The 21676-nt window shown below is 38.1% G+C and overlaps 1 protein-coding gene across 1 annotated transcript in view; it reads left to right on the forward strand.

Moving 5' to 3' along the window:
- Positions 1–21676, forward strand: part of fbxw12 (F-box and WD repeat domain containing 12) — a 121173-nt gene that overhangs the window by 84601 nt on the left and 14896 nt on the right. The window contains exon 5 of the mRNA XM_039771003.1: positions 14179–14388. Within this exon, the coding sequence (XP_039626937.1) occupies positions 14179–14388 (210 nt within the window). The remainder of the gene's footprint in view (positions 1–14178; positions 14389–21676) is intronic.

Genomic DNA, 21676 nt, shown 5'->3' on the forward strand with positions numbered 1-21676 from the left:
CCGCTGTAGTTACTATAGTTCTGCACATCACCTTTATTGTTAAAAAAAATCTGTACCAATACGCTTCTTCTCCACTCCTCAGGCATCCTCTCACTTTCCAAGATTGCATTAAACAATCTGGTTAAAAACTCCATTTCTCGTAAATGCCTCCATTGGTTCCACAGGTATGTCATCTGGACCAAAAGCCTTCCCTTCCCATTCTTCATAGTTGTCCTTACTTCCTCCTTGCTTATCCGTTGCAATTTGTTGTTCATTATCTCTACATCACCCAACCTTCTCTCTCTCTCTCTCTCTCTCTCTCATTCTCTTCATTCATCAACTTCTCACTCTCTCCTTCCTTGTGAGTATGTTTCCATCACTATCCTTTATCACCCTAACCTGCTGGGAATTTTATCACTTTAACCTGCTGCTCATCTTTCCCAGCTTGGTCCCTCTGCCTAGTCAATCGGAACAGATCCTTTTCTCCCTTCTTAGTGTCTAACCTCTTATGCAATTCATCATACGCCTTAACTTTAGCCTTCGCCACCTATCTTTTCACCTTATACCCTATTGCCTTGTACTCCTGTCTACTTTCTTCATCTCTCTGATTATCTTACTTCTTCTTTGCCAACCTCTTCCTCTCTATACCATCTTGTACTTTTCCATTCCATCACCAGGTTTCTTTGTCCTGCTACATCTGTTCAGACGTCGCATCAAGCACCCTTCTAGCTGTCTCCTATACCAGTTCTGCTGCAGTTGCCCAGCTATCTGATAACTCTTTACTGTCACCCAGTACCCGTCTTTCCTCCTGCCTGAACTCCATATTACAATCTTCTTTTTTCAACTTCCACCATTTGATCCTTGGCTCTGCCCTCACTGTCCTCCTCTCTTTGCTCTCCAATCTTCCCTGCCACCACTTTGCAGTCTCTAATCTCCTTCAGACTAACCCTCCTGCACAGAATATAATCTACCTGTATGCATCTTCCTCCTCTCTTGTACATCACCCTGTGTTCCTCTCTCTTCTTAAAATGCATATTGACCACAGTCTTCACTCAATAATATTTGTGCCTTATGATGCCTGTATTTTTGCAGCGAAGATTACTTTCAGCCAGGTTCTGGAGTCACTTCTGTGGTTAGGAAGTGCCTTCATTCTGCCACAGGGTAACCAGGATAAAACTTCTTCCAGTAGTTTCAAGTATCAAAGAGAAGGTTTACAAGGCAGCTTTACTTGTGTGCCTTAAAGATTACTGACTGGCCTGCAGCCAATTCCCACTGTAAAATGAAACAACATGGCAGGTATCACTTGATATTTCCCAAAAAACAATGTTTATTCATGTATTTAGATCTTTTCACTGAGTGCAGGTGCAGAGCTCTGTGACAAGAGTACAGATAGATACAAAAACAGACTTTACAAATTAATAATTACATAGTGAGAACTCATAAAGGAAACTATTTGTTTAACTTTTTCAAGGCTATTTTTTTCCACACAAATCAGCATAAAATATTTATTTATTACAAATGTCCCTGTGTTTTATATTCTGTGAGAATCTACACCTATGATTCTTAACCTTTTTTGAGTCACAGACCCCTTTAAGAATCTGGTGAAAGCTATGAACCCCGTTCCTCAGAAATATTCACATAAACACAGCTTTGCATACAGTGAATATAATTTACTTTATTTATTGAGATTTGATTGTCTCATACATATATGACATAAATGAGTATTACTAAACTTTAAAGCAAACAATCTAAAAAAAACACTTCTTTTTATGCAAAAAGTAATGGCCACTCATTATAATTATGAAATGCAATCCTCTTGTGCAAATAAAAACAGATCTACTACTTCTACGTTTTCTACTACCATTACTACTATATCTACTCTAAATCAACAGTACTAGGCTGTATAGTGAATATAAATGTTCATTTTTATCTGACCCTCACGGACTCCCTGAAACCCATCCATGGACCCCCTAAGGGCCTACGGACCTCAGGTTAAGAAACCTGTTCTATGCTATGTGAATTCACATACCTATTACACAGTGTAGTCATGAAAGGTAAGGTAACATTAAAAACGGCCAATGGCATGCATTGCCACAATACACTGCTTGCGGTGTTTGTTACACTGGCGCTGCTGTTTCATGCATCTTTTCATGCATACTGTGATTGCTGTGGCAGCTAGCAGCCAGGCGAAGGCAGTTGGTGGCGGCGTCTTTGCGCATCCATTGGTGGATGTCTTCAATCAGTTGTCTTTGCATAGCTGGGTTCGATCAGCCGTCTTCACACAGTTGGTGGAGGCCATCTTCGATGAGCCATGTTTGTGTAGCCGGCAGCAGCTTTCTTCACTCAGCTGCCTAAGCTCAGCTGGTGGCGGCCGTCTTTGATCAGCCGTGTTCACTCAGTCAACAGCAGCCGCCTTCTAGCAGCTGTTTTTTCTCAGTCTGAGGTGGCCGTCTTTGCTCAGCCATCTTCGTGCAGCCAGGAGTGGTCATCTTTGCACAGCCGGCAGCAGATGAGCAGCCGGTAGTGACAGCAGTCACAGTATGAAGCAACAGACACCTGAAACAGCGGCACCAATGTAACACATAATACAAGCAGCATACTGCTAGCAAATAGAGAGCTGAGCTATAACTTAACAATGGGTTTTGTCAATATTTATAGCTGATCACCTCCCTGTACCTCCGTATTTTGATTAATGTCAACATCTGCCTCAACCATATATGTCGACGTAAGTCGGCACCTGCCCTGAAAGAGTTAAACCAGCAAGAACCAAAGTGCTTCAGAAATGATTGCCATAAATGGAGCCTAGCTATGTCTGTTTATTAATGTATGTTTGAACTATGCCCAGTTGACTGTAGAGGAGAAGGACATAAAAACTCTAATCAACAGCTTCCCAGGAGAAAAAAAACAAATCTCAGGAAGGTCCAATTTCAGTTATAATAGGCAAAATCGAAGACACAATCAGAGTCCTGAAAGCCTATACCAACTTTCTACCCACCCCTTCCTCCACATTTCACGGTAAAATCTGTGCTGGGCTATCTAATTTAATAGCAAAATGAGGCTGCCCCAAAATGTGACTGAAACAGGTAGGGGTCTTAAAATATGACAAGAAACACACTATCCCGGAACAAAAGCCAAAGCCGTACTGAATGAAACATGTCGACTTTAATCTCAACATAAACGGCAAGAATAAAGTAGGACTGTCCAGAATTAAATCAACATGTCGACTTTATTCTGGTCATAAGTGTCGAGATTAAAGTGGAAATGTCGAAAATAAAGTCAACATGTCGTCACACTATTACACAGTATCCAGGTACATTACACTGTATTGAAAACAAAATAAACCAAGTACAACTTGGCTTACAGTATTATCCAGTAGTATAGAAACAGTATTCACAGATTTGAACATAATGGTCCATATCTGGCTTTTGAAAACCAAAGTATCTCCAGGCAACGGACATGACTCCTTTTTTTCGGCAAAAGTTCTTCTGTGTCATCATGTTCAACTTTATCGTCTGCTACAGCTTCGGTTTCGGAATGTTCTCTGTCCATTTTCACCGCGCAATACCTCCACTACCGCATGTACTCCGTTGCATGCGTGTTTAGAGGTGTAGCAGTGAAAAAGGTTCCCCCTTAAAAAGTTTCCCACTGCGCCACATTCAGAATGTTGTTTAGGCAATTTAAACCGTAGTACAAAATGGCAGCATAGCACATTTCGGATTTTATTAACAAGGTTCACTAACACCACTTTCTCGGATGTCTTATGAAGCTCAGATTTCTCTGCCTATTTTCACTAACTATTAAAAGTGTTTTTAATGTCACATTTTATTATTTATTATTCCTTTAACATTGATGGTGTTGTTTATTTTAATTTCTATTTTTCACTTGCATGCTGTATATTTTGTACCATGTTTTCTTCTTATTTGTACAGTGTAATGAAATCATGCTTTATGGTGATTTTGCACTTTAAATAAAGTTGATTTATATAGCAGTGAATTTTGCAGGTGGCACAGATCATTAATGGCACTAAGCACCCTTCTGTTCAGGACAAGAAAGGCAAACAGAATTAAAGACATCAGCCATTCCGCACAGTTGTTTCTCTAACTCCTCCATTCTGACAAATGGTATAATACCTTTTAGACTTACACCAGTCTTTTCAGGTTTCTATCCACAGCTTGTATGCAATTTCAGAGAATTCTACTGTAGGCATAGCTTTCCACCTGACAGGTATGTTTCCTTTTGTCACCTAACTGATTGGTTGGTTCAGTTTTGTTTAAAAACCAAAATTCATGTCATCTCTGTTATATTCACGAAGTAACTGCTGGGAAAAATTAATAAACCTTTTAATAACTTGGGTTATTTTATTCCTGCATCTCTTTCCTTGACAGACTACAGCACTAAAATTACATCCTATACTGCACAATTTAGAGGTCATTTTCCATCACAGTGTCAGCTGCTTGCAGGCCTTTGCTTCATACACCTTCATGGAACCTTATTTAAATTAGAATCTAACTAACTAAGAAAATATATTGAGTCTTCTTAACATATTGTGCCATAGCACATAAGCTGATTCTTGGCCCCTGTCATTTCTAAATGTTTAACCAGACTCAGACTCAGATGTTCTACTAATTAACATCTTTAGTGGTTTTGTGTCCTCATCTGCCAAATGGTACTCACTTATCACAATAGTGGATCATTCACAGAGCAGTTAACTTTGTGAAAATCAGTCAAACATTCTGTATATTTCATTCAAGCTTTAAAACTTGTCAAAACTAAAAACTTAGAAGGTGAACAGACAAAGATTGCCTTTCAACAAATGACTGTGTTGTTTGAAAACCAACTAAATAGTATTTCTTTTCAATGATATTTTCTATAGAAATGTATCCATTGCAAAAGACAGAAACTAACCTTTAAAATAACTGAAGAATGTGCCTTATACTATGAGCTACTAACATTCTACACTATATTAAATGAAAACAAAAAGAAATGGTTAAATTAAACTTGAGGAAATTGGCCTTAAATTATACGTGTCTCACCGACAGCCACCTGTTTCACTTAAATTACTGTATAAGCTAAATTACAAAGGTGGCAGTGCAGTAATTCCTTCTGAGACAGGGGTGAAAAAAGTAGGCAGCTCTTTGAAGTGGCAGTTGAATTACTCACTTGAAAAAATTGCACTAATTCCGTTTCACTGAGAAAATGAAACTAGAAGAAGACCACTTCACGTAACACTTTTCTCTCCTAAAATTATAAATCATCACATTGAAACAGTGGACTTTTAAGCTTACATGTGACACATAATTACAGTATTTGAAGAGTAAAAATATTTGTAATGGACCATTTTCATTTTTTCCTTTGTGTACAAATTCAAAAGTTATTGATTTTAGATGATGGTTTAAATTCACACAAAATGAAGACATTGCACACTCTGTCGCACTATGCTCTACCTTTCTCCCTCATCTCCAAAAATATGCAGGTTAGATGAATTGGCAACATGGCGGGTGTCTACTCTTTGTCTAGGGTTGTTTCTACCATTCACCCGGGGCTGTTGGGATGGGCACTGACCCTTTAAACCATGAATTGGATTAGGTGCTTTTAAGAATGTATGTGCAGTTTGTAAAGCTTAATCAGTCATATTGCCTAACAGACCAGAAATGCTGTAATAAATCACAATTTCTAGAAGTTTTGTATTTTTCAGAAAGAACTAAACTAAGTCCTGTAGAATTTTGTGTTTTTTGCTGTTTTGTTTTACATTGTGCAGGTTTTGAAAATAAATGGACAGGTGTGTTTGCAGATACATCTTTGCACTGTAATCATCTTGTTATTCTTTCTCTTAATACAAATGTGTTCAAGTTTCACTCTGTAAGATCCAATGGCCATTCTTAACAACAAGAAAGATAGGAGCATGCGTACCCCTACATAGCAGATGTTAAGGATATCTGTTTGGGACTACTCATATTTACCTTTCATTTGCTGTTTTATTCTTCCAAAATTCATACAACAATCATTTTCAGGTTTCTTACCTGGGTTATCAGTTATGTCTGCTATCATAGGGTGTCACCTTCAAGCCCCATGAAGAAGTCTCCCTGCATCAAAGCCTGCTCTGGAATTGAAACCTGTAATTTATCCATGGATGCCTTTTATTTGAAGACATGAAGAGCTTGTTATAATCCACAAAAACACAGGTGAAGAGAAGGACTACCAAAAAAGTTCACTAAGGAATTCAGAGCTTTGCTGAATTCAATAAGCCAAAATGAAAATGAAATCCAAACACTAGAATGCCATGTTGCAAACCCTGTTTTAAACTTGTAGATTTCTAGGACAGCAACCAAACAATATCCATCCCATGGATATCAAGGAATATGCAAAGTAAAGAGATCCGATACATTTTTGGGCAAAACGGTGACCAATAATTTTCCCAACTTGAAAAATGTCACTACAATAATTAAAAGATGCCATAGGATTCATACTCCTCATAGTAATTTGTCCCATCCAAAGCTTCTTTAATTTATGCAGACCATTTGATGGCTCTCCATGAATCCTAAACTTCTTCCAGTTTATTCTTTGAAGTCCAATCAGTTAATCTTGTCCCTGACTTCAGTCCTTCCAGAGCGCATGATCAAAACGGCTCTAGTCATTGCTTTTCTAGCCTGCACAACTCTTTTTCAATTCTCACAGGTTTGAATAGATAATATTTGAGGATTCAAAAAAAAAGCAAAAGAAGCTGTGCATCCTTCCTTCTCAATTTCATTTCTGCACTGACTCCATTATAGTTTCTTTAAACTTTTGTCTTAGAAAAACGAAAGTTTTTATTCCCCCGTTGTTCATTAATTAAGGCTTATAATTGACTGATATTACTTCTCCAGTTTTGTCAGGGTAAGGTTATAAGCTGATCAATCTCAATTCAGCGGAAGGACTGTTCTGGCTATTTAATGTGTTTTCCTAGTTTACCGCAGGTGGTCCCCACACTGCCTCACAAAGGTTTGGCCTTTAGGAGCCATATGCAGCAAAGTTTTCACTGGGAAAGTATTACTTTTTACACATGTTGCATTCTGCTCATTTTTAGTCATTCATGCATTTGGACCCAATTTGTCTTGATGTCTTAATATAATGCTTTTACTCTTTGCAGGGTCAGAGGTGAGATGGAGTGGGATCCTGTGTGTTATAGAAAACAACTTATACTTAAAGTGTTTTCTTTTGGGGTATTTTTACAGGTGCCTTGTAGAGGGGGACGTGGGTATGTGTGGTTTATATATCTGAGTTTTGTTTCATATTGGAGTTAAGTGGGCGGCTGGGATTGTGGTGAGGATCACTCGAGGGTTGCATGACTGGAATAATTTGCCTTTTGTTTAATTAACCCCACGTTCAATTTTTTTTTCATTCTCTTATGACACTACTCCTAGTCTAGGCCATCTGCTCTCTCTACCATCAAGAATGTCAGTATTGTTTCTAATGCTGTCACTTATTCCAGATGTACTTAATCCATTCTGGTTGCCCCTCAGCTTCATCCCCAGGCTCCTTGCTGGCACTTTAGCTATGCTTTATCCCAAAAATTGAATTACTGTCTGAAAATTGTGACTCATATAAAAGAATTTATGTCTTTACTGGTGCAGTAGATGATCCTGACACTGCTCCTTCACTATTAAAGGCACCATTTGCGATTTCACTATTTCTTACTCTGTATGTCAAGCTTGAACTAAGAGGAATACAATCTCAGTAACTTTGGGCACACTTACCATCTTTAGAGCATGCCCTGCCCCTTATGACTGATTCTCAGTTGTTAATAATTTGTACTACACAAGAATTCAATTTTGTTCTTTTGCCAAAGTCTAAATTTGAATTTCAGCACACAGTGGCTAGATATTAGGTCTCTGAAGCTAAGCCTGGTAGACTATTAGCACTCGGGCTTCGGAGATGAGAGTCATTTACATCCATCTCTGCCATTAAGATTTAATCGGAGCTGCCTACTAGTAAATATCATTAGATTAGTTAATGTTTTGTTTTAATTTTATTCTGAGCTACTTGTAAAAAAAAATACAAACACTTCAGTTTCTAACATTAAGGCCTAATGAAAAGATATGTTGCTTCCTAAGCTAACCAAGGAGAGGGCTTTGTTTTTGGATTCTTTTTTATCATATTCTGATCTTAGGCAAGTTATAGACATCATGAACAAATGAAATTGCTAGGCCTAAATTGAATTAGATTCTTTCTAGTTTCTCCCATTTTTTCCATCCATCCATTTTCCAACCCGCTGAATCCGAACACAGGGTCACGGAGGTCTGCTGGAGCCAATCCCAGCCAACACAGGGCACAAGGCAGGAACCAATCCTTGGCAGGGTGCCAACCCACCGCAGGACACACACAAACACACCCAGCACACACTAGGGCCAATTTAGAATCGCCAATCCACCTAACCTGCATGTCTTTGGATTGTGGGAGGAAACCGGAGTGCCCGGAGGAAACCCACGCAGACACGGGGAGAACATGCAAACTCCACGCAGGGAGGACCCGGGAAGCGAACCCGGTCTCCTAACGAGGCAGCAGCGCTACCACTGCGCCACCGTGCCGCCCTTTTTTCTAGTTTCTACGATTAGTTATTTGTCCAACTTTTGATGATAAAAGCCACAGTCTTTTTCAACAAAGATGAATTCATCATTTGTTAGGGTACTAATTACTTTCCTGCCAAAACAATTTAAAGTCCACTTAACTGTTGAAGCTACCATCTAATTTCCTTGATAAAGTCTGATGCCAGGTTGTTGACCAATGTGCTTGCTTTGTGTTTAAAATCTGTCATTCATAAATTCATACATCTTTATTATATACCTTTATTTGGACATGCTATGCAATACAATGCAAATTCCATCATCTTCTCTGTTCAGTTGATGTATCCATATCTTCCCCTCACCAGCCATTCTTTTCACTTTAGATATTGAGAAAGTACTTGACTACATGAACTGGGATTTTCTTTTGACAGAGCCTGGGTTAGATGAGGCTTGGTGCTAAGTTTATTAATATGGTTAATACCTTATCCTCACTAAATCCAACATATTAGATAGACAGGAGTGTCCTTTCTAACCTCTTCTGATGAATCACCCTTTTAATTACACATGACGTTGAACAAAAAATTCTATATACGCAAATGATATCCTGCTTTACCTGAGTGATACCCTTTCTGACACACATCATGTACTCCATTTTTTATGCTTTTGAAGTAGTTTCAGAGAGCAGAATAAACTGATCCTTTTTTCCCTTTAAAATATCCTTTTCAACACTCACCTCTTCCTTCATCTGTCCCCTTAACTGGTTACTTTAAATATCTCTGCATTAACATTTCTAATTTTGTGCAGTGAGAAGTCAAGTAAAATGACACCTTTTATTGGCTAACTAAAAAGATTACAATATGCAAGCTTTTGAGGCCCAGAAATTAGTTGTCTTCAACTATCACCATGCACTTAAAAACACTGAATACTTCCTCTACGCCTAGATTCATGTCCTTCTATCTTTCTGCTCTCCCTTGACCATTATTAAAATGAGTATTGATCCTTGTATAAACTGCCAATGTCCATTTTGGTTTTTCCTTTGAAAACAGGCTTGCTTTCCCTTTGTCCACTTCACACCCTCCTCTTCACTTTCTTAATGATAAATCTCTTCTTTCTAAATGTGGCGCGTTTAGCCCTTATCTTTTAAAGTCCTGGTACCACGTAGAGAAACTTTTAGGTTCTAGTTCACATGACACTCACACCCTAATTGTTCTTATTGAGGCATTCTGTATCATTGGACATCCCGTTTCTTTTCTGCATTGCTATCTTTTAGGTATTAACACTACAGGGGATATTTTTGATCACTTAGAACTCCAGGTATTCCTGGCACTAAGGTCTTGGTTCTCCATCCCATCTTCTTTTCCACTGACTTTTGTTGCTTCTGCTCATTCAATGATCTTGAACCGTCATCTCAATCTGCCATTCCCAGCTGTTTTGGTGTTTCAGATTCTCGCTCTTCAATTCACTCTGTACAGTTTCCTCTCTCACCTTATATTTTCCTTCTCCTGGACCTTTCCACACTCTCTCTCAGTTCAATCCAAAAAAGGATGTTCTTTCTGAGTACCATCACTGCAAAACTGGACCTGGCCGGTTGCTTTAAGGACCCATCATATGTTTCTGTTGATTCTTGGAAATCATCTTTCTATAACCCAGTGGTTCCCAAACTCGGTCCTGGGGACCCACTGTGGCTGCAGGTTTTTGTTCCAACCAACATCCGTTTTTCATTGGACTCTTAGCCTATTTAGGTGAGTCGTTATTTCCCAGTTTCTGTGTTTTGGAATCAATGTAGAAATTACAAAACTAAGCTTGGTAGATTTTTTTTATTAAAATGGACTAAGCAGTTATATGGGGAATATGTAATTTTTTAAAGTTGTTAGTATTTTCAACCTAATTTTCATTCCGCTTTTCCAGGTGCTCTGGTTATTTAATTGATTATTTACTAATTAGTAGGTCACTGCAGCTTTCATCATCCCAGGTGTCTGCTATGCTGGTTGTTAAAAGAAGGGAACAAACTACACAGGAAAAGGGGAAAAAATAGGAAAACAACAATAGAGAGTTAAGCATTTATAGCTTTAGAAAAAAATAGGAATATTTCTAAGTGTCTTATAAATGTAAAAACCATACTGTTGTGTTTTTCTGAATTCAGAATAAGAGAAGAATAAAAAAGACCAGCTAATTAAATGAGATCAGTTGTAATCGATAATTATCACTGATTATGAATCTGGTGGGAACAAAAACCTGCAGCCACAGGGGGTCCCCAGGACCGAGTTTGGGAACCACTGCTATAACCTAACTCTTTTTTGAACTCTTGGCACCAAGGATTAGCAGGGTGCCTAGACCCCAGAAGCCATCCTTTTCAATCTGGCTGTGGACCACTGCCATTTATGGAAGTGTATTAGGACTACAGAGGAAAAAAACAGGAACACAATGAAGAAAAAAAGTTTATGTCAATTTTAATATCGAAGTTTCCACTTTTATCTTGTTATTTATTTTGTCGTTAAAGTGGAACATTGTAAACTTCATCTTATAACTGATGTTTAATTTACAAGTTTCTCAAACCCCATCATAACTAATATAGCACATTAAATGCTTCGTATTAAGTGTTCCCTGACCCAGTTGTTAATCACTACGTGTTTCTTAAACGGATATTCTCTTTTACTGAGAGGAGCCACAGGCAGTGATCACCATACAAAGTACATTAACTTCATGATATTACTGCTCTTTAGGTTAGTGCTGTGTAAGACCCTACCGTTACAAATTAATATCACCGCTCTTCTACAATAGTTAAGCATTCTATACAATGTGTTGGCATAATATAAATACATTGCCACTGGGTGGCAGTATATCAAAGCTTTGTTTCCTTTTGCCAATTAAATGAACATGTCACCATTTTGGTTACAGTATGAATTGCCAGCAGCTGCTTGTCTTACTCAGACAAGAGTCAAGGAATGTGGAGTTTCCATTACTGTGTATTCATAGAATCGAGGAAATTACTCAAGACAAAACTAAACTGTTCAATTGACTCTTTTTACCTTGAGTTTTCACTTTTGTTTTTTTTACGTCTAATTATCTTTATGTATTAAATGTACTTCTGTTCAGAAACTTCAAAAATATTTTGAAAAGTCGTACAAATTCATTAAATAGTACTTTAAAATATTTTTCTCAAGTATATAAAGTAAAATTGCTGTACTCAGAGAATGGTTGATGGCTTAGTCAAACTTGTTTGCAAGGTTATAGTTTTATTTGTTATTTTGTTTTATTTATTTATTTATTTACAACTCTGTTTTCATAAAAGTCGGGAAACTGGAACACATGTAAATAAAAATAGAATGCAGCGATTTGCAAATCATTTAAACTCATATTTGATTGAAAATATGACAAAGACAACATATCGGATGTTGAAACTGTGAAATGATATTGTTTCATGAAAAAAGATATGCTCATTTTTAATTTGATACCAGGAACACATTTCAAAAAAGTGGGGACGGGGAAACAGAAGAGTGGAAAATTAGTGTGATGAAGATAAAAACACCTGATGGTAATTAGGTTAATTGACAACAGGTCAGTAGCATGGCTGGATGTAACAAGAACATCCCAGAGAGACAGAGACCACTTCGTGAAAGGATTCAAAGGACAAATAGTGCACCAAGTTAAGACTGATGTTCCCTAACACAAAACATTTGGTGATTTCATCACCTATGGTACATAATATCATTAAAAGATTAAGAGAATCTGAAGAAATCATTGTACAAAAGGGACAAGGCCAAAAACCAATTTTAAATGGTTGTGATATTTGAGCCCTCAGTTGGCACAGCATTAAAAACTGACACGATTCTGTAGTGGTAATCAGTGTATGGGCTTAGGAAAGCTTTCTAAAACCCATTGACTGTGAACACAATTCATTGCTGCCTTCATAAATGCAAAGAAGAAACCATTTATAAACATGATCCAGAAATAGTGCTGTCTTCTCTGGGGCCAAGCTCATCTAACATGGACTGAGGTGAAGTGGAAACTGTCCTGTGGTCTGATGAATCAGAATTGAAATTTATTTTTGGAAATCATGGATGCCGTATCCTCTGGGCTAAAGAGGAGAGAGACCATCTGGCTTGTTATCAAGCACACAGTTAAAAAATCAGCATCCATGATGGTATGATGGTATATTACTGCACATGGCATGGGTAGCTTGCACATCTGAAAAAGTACCACTATTGCTAAAATATATATACAGGTTTTGGAGCAACTTAAGCTGCCATCCAGACAATCTCTTTTTCAGGGAAGGCCTTTCTTATTTTAGCAAGACACCAACCAGACCACATTCTGCACATATTAGAACAGCTTGGCTCCATAGTAAAAGAGTTCAGGTGCTAAAATGACCTGTCTGCTGTCCAAACGTGTCACCCATTGAAAAGATTTTGCTCTTTACGAAACAAAAAAAATTCAACAAAGGAGACCCCCAACTGTTGAACCGCTGAAGTCTTATATCACACAAGAATGGGGCAACATTTCACTTTGAAAATATAGAAGGTGGTCCCCTCGGTTCCCAAACACTTACAGAGTGTTATTAAAAGAAGAGCTGATGCATCACAATAGTAAAAAAAAGCCCCGTCAACCTTTTTTTTTTTTGTAATAGTTATGTTGGCATTAAATTCAAAATGAACATATTTTTCTGGAAAAACAATAACATTTCTCAGTTTCAACATTTTATATGTTGTCTTTGTACTATTTTCAATTAAATGTAGGGTTAACATATTTTAAAATCACATTCTGTTTTCACTTGCTTTTACATAGCGTCACAACTTTTTGGAAAGAGTTTAAGATTGTGAGCCCTCCTACGTACTTAAACCCATCCTTCTACTAACCTGCTTAATCAAAATCAGCATTGATGGGGAGCTGTAAACTATCATAATATATTATAACAGCAGCCAGTCCATTGCAGGGCACATTCATTCAAATAGGGCCAGTTTAGCATTACCAGTTAGTCTGTATTTTTAACTTCCTTAACTTCACAGGATAAAGGAGGCAAGACTATAACCTCTTATAACTTGATGCTATTTGTATTTACATGTATTCACCCTAAATAACCCAGATGAAAAACATAATGGAAAACAAGTGACAAAGAAAGAAATGAGTACTTAAATTAAAACAGCAATAATCCTCTGCTTACTGTATGTTACGCGGGTCACTAAGAGCTAAAATGGGCTTTTACATAAGTAAGGTGTGGTGGCTCCATGGTTAAAAAATCTGGGCTGGTAACTTGAAGGTTGCTGGTTCGAATCCTGTCAGTGACAGAAGGAATGCTACTCCATTAGGCCCTTGAGCAAGACCCTCAATCCAGGGACACAACACAAATAGCTGACCCTGCACTGTGACTCCAAAAGTCTCTGCAGAGTAAGTTGGAATGTGCAAAAAATGACAAGTTCCTAGTAAGAAATTGTATATGATGAATAAAGGATTAAAAATAAAATTGTGTGAAACTGAAATCATCAAGCATTGTGGTAATGCATGAACTCAACCCTGAGACCTTAAATGCACAAGTAATCAGGTTCCAATGTACATTCTGTGTCATTTGTGTGTTAAACATGATTTCACTCTACAGTACCACTTTACAAATGTGTTTAAAACTGGCCATTGTAATAAATATTTACTTACTATGTTTCTTTAGGGGATTCAGTTATGGTCAAGTCCTGTCCAGAATGCACCATTCAAAAAGATTGCAGCTGACCACCAGAAGGACCTTATTATCAGCTTGGACTCGAAAGGAACTATTAAAACTTGGCAGGTTCTTACTGGAAAAGAGGTTTCTTCAGTCTCTACATGTCTGACCCTGGGTACATTGTCAGTCTTCAGCGTTCAGGACCAATCTTACTTGATTGTAAGTTGCTTATTGCTTATTAAAATGTGTGTGTTTTTTAGTATAATTACCAAAAAATGTAATTCAGATTTTATTCAACTAAAATATGCAGTCTGAATGTAAATAACTAACATTGATCTTTGAATAAACTATAGTGTAATATCAAAATGAAACAAAAATAGTCTACATTTCCTTCTAAATTACATATACAAAAAAGAAAACATACTTAATTTTATTAGTAATAACGCTTACTTGATTTGACATTTGGTTTAAAAATCTTTGCGAGAACATGTCATGGTTTTTTAAGGAAAATACCAGAACTGCAAATCAGAATGAAAGACCATTAATGTGTACAAGATTGCTGAAGGTGCCCTAATTGCAGTTGGGACCATACTTAATTCACTGTATTCTCAATTTGATCATTCATCACTTGTGTGTCTGTGTTTATTAAAATACCAGTTCTTTATTAATATCTTGATTTTGGTACATGTTTCCAGATTTAATGTAAAAAATTAGCATCTGGTTGGGGTCTATTATTATTATTATTATTATTATTGCCTTAGTTCTGGAGACCTAGACCAACTGACCGCTCACCCACTCCTAGGCCTTTTGTGGTATTGTTAGTGATGTTCTCAGATTCACAACTCCTCTCTGTCTTTGAGACATACTGTTCTGAGTTTTTCTGTTGTATTCAAGAAGAAAAAACTTATAACAGCTAATGACTTATCCTCTATACGGGTTACTTTTAATTACAATAATATCATTTACCAGAATATATTAGCTGATATTTTATCCCAACTACCAAGTTATAGTTAACATTTCTTGGAATCAAAGCAGGTGTAGTGATAGTGCTTTATCTCCTTCTTCGCTTTAGTCACACCTTGTGGTTGTACTTCACTTCACACTTTCCCAGCCAATGCTGCAATAAGTCGCCACACTTTTGGTGACATATTTGATCTATATAGCAGGTAAATCCTAAAACACCCTCAGACCCCTTCCTGCGATATTCATAGATTATACACTCACCTAAAGGATTATTAGGAACACCTGTTCAATTTCTCATTAATGCAATTATCTAATCAACCAATCACATGGCAGTTGCTTCAATGCATTTAGGGGTGTGGTCCTGGTCAAGACAATCTCCTGAACTCCAAACTGAATGTCAGAATGGGAAAGAAAGGTGATTTAAGCAATTTTGAGCGTGGCATGGTTGTTGGTGCCAGACGGGCCGGTCTGAGTATTTCACAATCTGCTCAGTTACTGGGATTTTCACGCACAACCATTTCTAGGGTTTACAAAGAATGGTGTGAAAAGGGAAAAACATCCATTATGCGGCAGTCCTGTGGGCGAAAATGCCTTGTTGATGCTAGAGGTCAGAGGAGAATGGGCCGACTGATTGAAGCTGATAGAAGAGCAACTTTGACTGAAATAACCACTTGTTAAAACCGAGGTATGCAGCAAAGCATTTGTGAAGCCACAACATGCACAACCTTGAGGCGGATGGGCTACAACAGCAGAAGACCCCACCGGGTACCACTCATCTCCACTACAAATAGGAAAAAGAGGCTACAATTTGCACAAGCTCACCAAAATTGGACAGTTGAAGACTGGAAAAATGTTGCCTGGTCTGATGAGTCTCGATTTCTGTTGAGACATTCAAATGGTAGAGTCAGAATTTGGCGTAAACAGAATGAGAACATGGATCCATCATGCCTTGTTACCACTGTGCAGGCTGGTGGTGGTGTAATGGTGTGGGGGATGTTTTTTTGGCACACTTTAGGCCCCTTAGTGCCAATTGGGCATCGTTTAAATGCCACGAGCTACCTGAGCATTGTTTCTGACCATGTCCATCCCTTCATGACCACCAGGTACCCATCCTCTGATGGCTACTTCCAGCAGGATAATGCACCATGTCACAAAGCTTGAATCATTTCAAATTGGTTTCTTGAACATGACAATGAGTTCACTGTACTAAAATGGCCCCCACAGTCACCAGATCTCAACCCAATAGAGCATCTTTGGGATGTGGTGGAACGGGAGCTTGCCTGGATGTGCATCCCACAAATCTCCATCAACTGCAAGATGCTATCCTATCAATATGGGCCAACATTTCTAAAGAATGCTTTCAGCACCTTGTTGAATCAATGCCACGTAGAATTAAGGCAGTTCTGAAGGCGAAAGGGGGTCAAACACCGTATTAGTATGGTGTTCCTAATAATCCTTTAGGTGAGTGTATAATATAATTGAAATAATGTCAACAAAATGTCAAAGATCAACAGACAAAGTGAAGAACAACCATATTAAATCAATTACATAAAAACATCACAAACATAAATGGCAACAACTGAATCTGAAAACGCACCCCCCAGACCAACACATACAATACACAAATAATATGGATGGAAAAAACTCCATGCAGTTCCGTCACTTCTTAGATGAAATTGTAGTCCTTTTTTTCTTTTTCTGTTTTTGGCAGAGTCTCCAAAACACACTATTACAGAAAAATAAAGATTGCTTACAGCTCACTCAATCTAAACCCTCTTGACTGTCCTATCTGCTTCTTCTTAGAGAGAGCATCAACCAATGAAGTCTTCTAGGTGGCCACCTCCAAATTAGAAAAGGCTTCAACATTTAAGTGAGGCAGTGTCCTATCTAACTGTGAATAGACAACATTGGTATTTTACACCACAAAGGTTGTGCTCAGTCTTGTTCCTCTTCCTGCCTTTTCACACTCCTTTTCAATTGTAAATCAGTGTCCATTTACCATGGCAAACTCTTAGAAATGACTCTTTTTGGTCGTCAGCCCAATGTGCTTGTTGTTTCCCTCCACTTTACTTTAACAGGTGCAAGGGCAGCAACAGAGGACGACACAGAGAGACAAAAGACAGAAAATGCATTATGTGGCAGTGCTACAGTTTTGAGAAGTACTGGTTTCTGTTTCATTTTTTCAGAGATGGGTTTTCTTTTGCTAGCATAAAACCGGTGATTATTCGACTCCCTTCTTCACTAGGACAAACATGTTGCTTTACTTACAGTCCTTCTTACTTGTGCACCTTACTTTTCTTTACCAAGGGTTTAGACTCATGTGGCACTCATATTTCTGTTACAGACGGTATAGATCGCCTTTGTTGCTTCCTCACCCTAGGCAGTAGGTGTCCTGCTGCAGAGCAGAAGTTAAGGGCAGGCAGAGAGCACAGGTGGACAAGATCTAGTGCTTGTGATAGACTGTAAAGTAAGGAATGCACATTTTGTTATTGGTTTTTTTTTTGGGTGCACTTTAGCCCAACATTTTGTTTGTTAATTGGTGCAGGGTTTTGTCCTTCGGGGTTGCCTTTGGTTGAATTATTGCTCTTTGTTCACTGACTAACTGTTTAAATGGTGCACCATGGAGACATCTGTGGTGGTCAGTTGCCTGTGATTGACCTAGAAGTTGCACTCCAAAGATGGGTATTGTAAGGAAAACTTACACTTCTGTAGGAGACCAACATCTTGTGATCACTTCACTTTGTATATATTAATAAGTTATGATAGATAACTGGAGCCGGGGCCATTTAAGTTTTTATGTTGTAGCGGTGGTGTATTCAAAAATAGTCTTTGAACGACAGTTTATTATTGTATAGCAGTATAATAATGCCTGTCCTTTATCTTCTGTCTTAAAGGAGTACCCTACCCAAAAATGAAATTTTTTTATACATGACTTACCCCATATGGTTTATAGTGATGGTCGAAAGAAACTTTTCATCTCTTGTTTTCATAGAGGATGGAGATAGCAGCCTTTCTGATAGAATAGGTGCGTAATACTGAACAACAAGAAACAATATCAAAAACACCCATGAAAAAATCTCACATTACTCCACATATTGTCATCCAGTCAGGTGCTCACAATATGCAAAACACAAGCATCTCTTTGCTGTGGGAAAATCAGATCACGTTCTCCAGATACTCGCCAGAAACAGATGGATTACGGTTGGATGTATGCACAAGGCAAGTGGCTCAGGCTGTTCAAGTTCATCATCCTCAAAGTTTGAGCCTTCCAGCAGTTTTCAGGACCTTCCTGAGTCGAATGGTTACACAGGTAACTCTGAGGTGCTAGGTAGGGACAAGGAGCCGCAGCTATTAGTTATAGTGGGGGATTCACTCATTAGGAGGATTGAAGTGCAGGCTTGCTCCAGACACAAAGACTCATCCAGTGTGTTACCTACCAGGTTCACAGATAAGAGACCTCCTTAGAAGGATGGATAGGCCCTTACCTGGAGTGTGGTGTATCCAGTTGTCATTGTCCATGTTGGAACAAATGGTATGCATAAGGGCAGGCTGTCAGTTTTGCAATATAAGTTTAAAGAAAGAAGTTTAAAGTTAGGTGCTAAGAGGAAGAACTGACAAGGTTGGCTTCTTTGAAGTTCTGCTTGTGCCACGTGCCAGTTCAGGTAAGACTGAGAGATTAGCTTGGCTCAGACCTTGGCGTAAGATAGAGAGGCAAACATTTATAGAGCATTTGGACTTCTGTTGGAATGGATTTGTTTCACCATCACGTTACATTTGAAAAGATGGTGCACTAATGTATTGGTGAGGTGTATGAGTAGATTAGTTAAGGATTGTTTAAACTAGGGAATACAGGAACAGGGAGTTTAGGAAAAGCCAGGTTTATATCTTGACATGATGGGGAAAGCAGTAGTATAGATAGAAATATAGAAAATATCTTTGAAAGGTCTAGAATACTGTTCAGAAGCCAAAGTAAAGTAATTAAAGCAATAAAACGTAAGAATATTAAGAGTAAAATAAGTGAGTTGAAGTTATATGTAGCTGCACCTAACAATAATAGAATAGGAGTAACAGAGGCTTGTCTAAATAAATGACTTTGGGATTTATAAGTGTATAAATGTCTAAGGTGGGTGACTTGCCATTTGTGTTAAACGTTATTTGAATGCAAGTCTTCTTCAATTAGGTGATCGACAGTTTAGTGAGGATATTTGGATTCAGCAAGATAGCACTCGATATGAAGGCCTAATAAGGAGTGTGTCATAGACCCTCAACTCATAGTACCAATTTACTTGTTTTTAATAATGTTGAAAAAAGAAAGTTCAGAGGGGAAACTTTAATTATCCAAATATTAACTGGGCTAGCTAGCTGAGCACAAGAACAGTTTTTAGATGTAATCAATGACAATCAATTGAACATAGTGTGTTAAGTCTTATGCAGAGCGAAGTGTGTCTAGATTTAGTACTGTGTCAGGGGAAAGCTGTGTTGGAACAATTAGAATCTAGTGATCATAATATGGTGCATTTAGCAATGTTTTGGCTCATACATATTATAAAAACTGAAACAATTGAATTTAATTTAAGTAGCACAAATTCTGAGAAAATAAATTGAGATAAGTGCGTAATTTAATAGGCTGTTGAGAGCAGGTTTAAAAGTGTTTTACATGTAAATGTTTTATATATTAAAGAGAACTCCATGGTGGTTAGGAAGAAGCTAAAAATTGAAGTTTTAAAGAAAAAAGCAGTTGTATAAGACTAATAAATCCACTGCTAATGTAGGACATATTAGAGCATAACAACAACTGTTTAAAAATGACAAATAAAAGGCAATTGGAGAGAAGTGTTGCAGAAAAGGTTTTCCAAAGAGATTGGTTCAGTATTTTAGTAATAAGATAACAGTCAAGGAGGATGTGAGGAGTATAAAGACCAGCAAAGGCAAGCTCAAATGTACAGAGAGTTAAATAGGAAATGAGTTGAATGTGCATTTTTGTCAGGTTTATACTTATGAAGAAGTCAATAACCTCCCAAAAGTAGCAGGAACTATTAAGGGAACTACTAACTACCTGCTGATGTGGAAAGTGTAGAGGGAGATGTGCTGCTTAGATTAAATAGGCTACAGTCTAACAAATCACCAGGACCAAATAACACTTACAGTATACTCTAGTGCTTAAGGAAGACAGTGAAGTACATACTGTTTATAAACCCTTGGCATATGTTCTCAAAAATCTCTGTAAATGAGGATAATTCCTAAAGACTAAAAGCAAGCAAATATTAGTAAAAGAATGATCTGGCTGATCCAAGTAACTGTAGGCCAGTGAGCGTAACATATATCACAGGTAAATTATTAGAATCAAAGAGGGTGGAGGAAACTTTTTTGTCAGTCAGTCATTTACCAACCCGCTATATCCTAACACAGGGTGCCCCTGAAAAATCAGTGCTGGAGTCACTGCTCTTTTTAATTTGTGTAAATGACCTAGATAAGAATATAAACATCAAGCACGTTAAGTTGGTAGATGATACCAGACTAGGTGGAAGGGCAGATAATGCAGAATAAGCAAAATTGTTGCAGAGGATCCTGGAGAGCATATAGACTTTGGCCGAGTTGTGGAAGATGAAATCTAATGCATGTAAATGTTAAGATATTACATGTAGAAAGTAGAAATGTTAGATTTGGATAGACAGTGGAAGGCTTAAAACTTGAAAGTAAATCTTGTGAGAAGTGTACAAAAGTGATGAAGAAGGCTAATAGGATGTTCTTTTATGTACAGTAGCACAATTTGTGTAATCGATGTTATGCTTAAGCTATATAACTCACTAGCCATGTGCGCCCAACTACGTTGCGCTTGTTAAAGTTGTCTGTGAAGGGCTCCCTGTTTAACCCCGGCTGCCAGTCATGAACTGGGCCCTTCGTCGCACAGCATTATGGTTTTTTATAAGGGAAACAAAATTACAAAAGAAAACCCTTGGATATTGATTCGATAGGAACGGCCTACTCGGAATCACTGTCTGAATAGCAATTATGTGGTGGTGTAGGAGTATTTCACAGTCCGTCTCGTTTTCACGACGCTGTCGTTTCCTCTCACGATCTCTTCTCAACCTTTCTCCAATCTCGCAGGCTGCTTTGTGGCAATCCAAAGAGTAAGGCAAAATACACGGAGCAATGGTTATAAAAGGGGGACACATAGGTATCCAGGCTCTTTAAAGCATAAATGGGGATCACTTCACTGACATGTGAGCAAGCCACTGTACAACTGTGAGATGCGCAGCACTTGCCGGCTACAACGTAACAATAATAATTTCCAGAATGTGCTGTTATGTTGTCATTAATTTCACCCACTGACTTTCTTTCATTCATATGTTACGTAGGCACGTACCTTTTATCTTCGGCAATCTCATTCTCTAACCAGGCCTCAGGAGCTAACCAGCGTAACACTGTCCACCACCCCTTTCATTATTCCGGCACATTGTTGACACCCGTGAGTAACAACAGCGTACTAAACTGGAAGGTGGTCTACGCATGCGTGGAATTCGAGGACAAACAAAGATCTAAA

The sequence above is a fragment of the Polypterus senegalus genome, chromosome 12 (assembly GCF_016835505.1).
Source record: "Polypterus senegalus isolate Bchr_013 chromosome 12, ASM1683550v1, whole genome shotgun sequence".
Lineage (NCBI taxonomy): Eukaryota > Metazoa > Chordata > Cladistia > Polypteriformes > Polypteridae > Polypterus > Polypterus senegalus.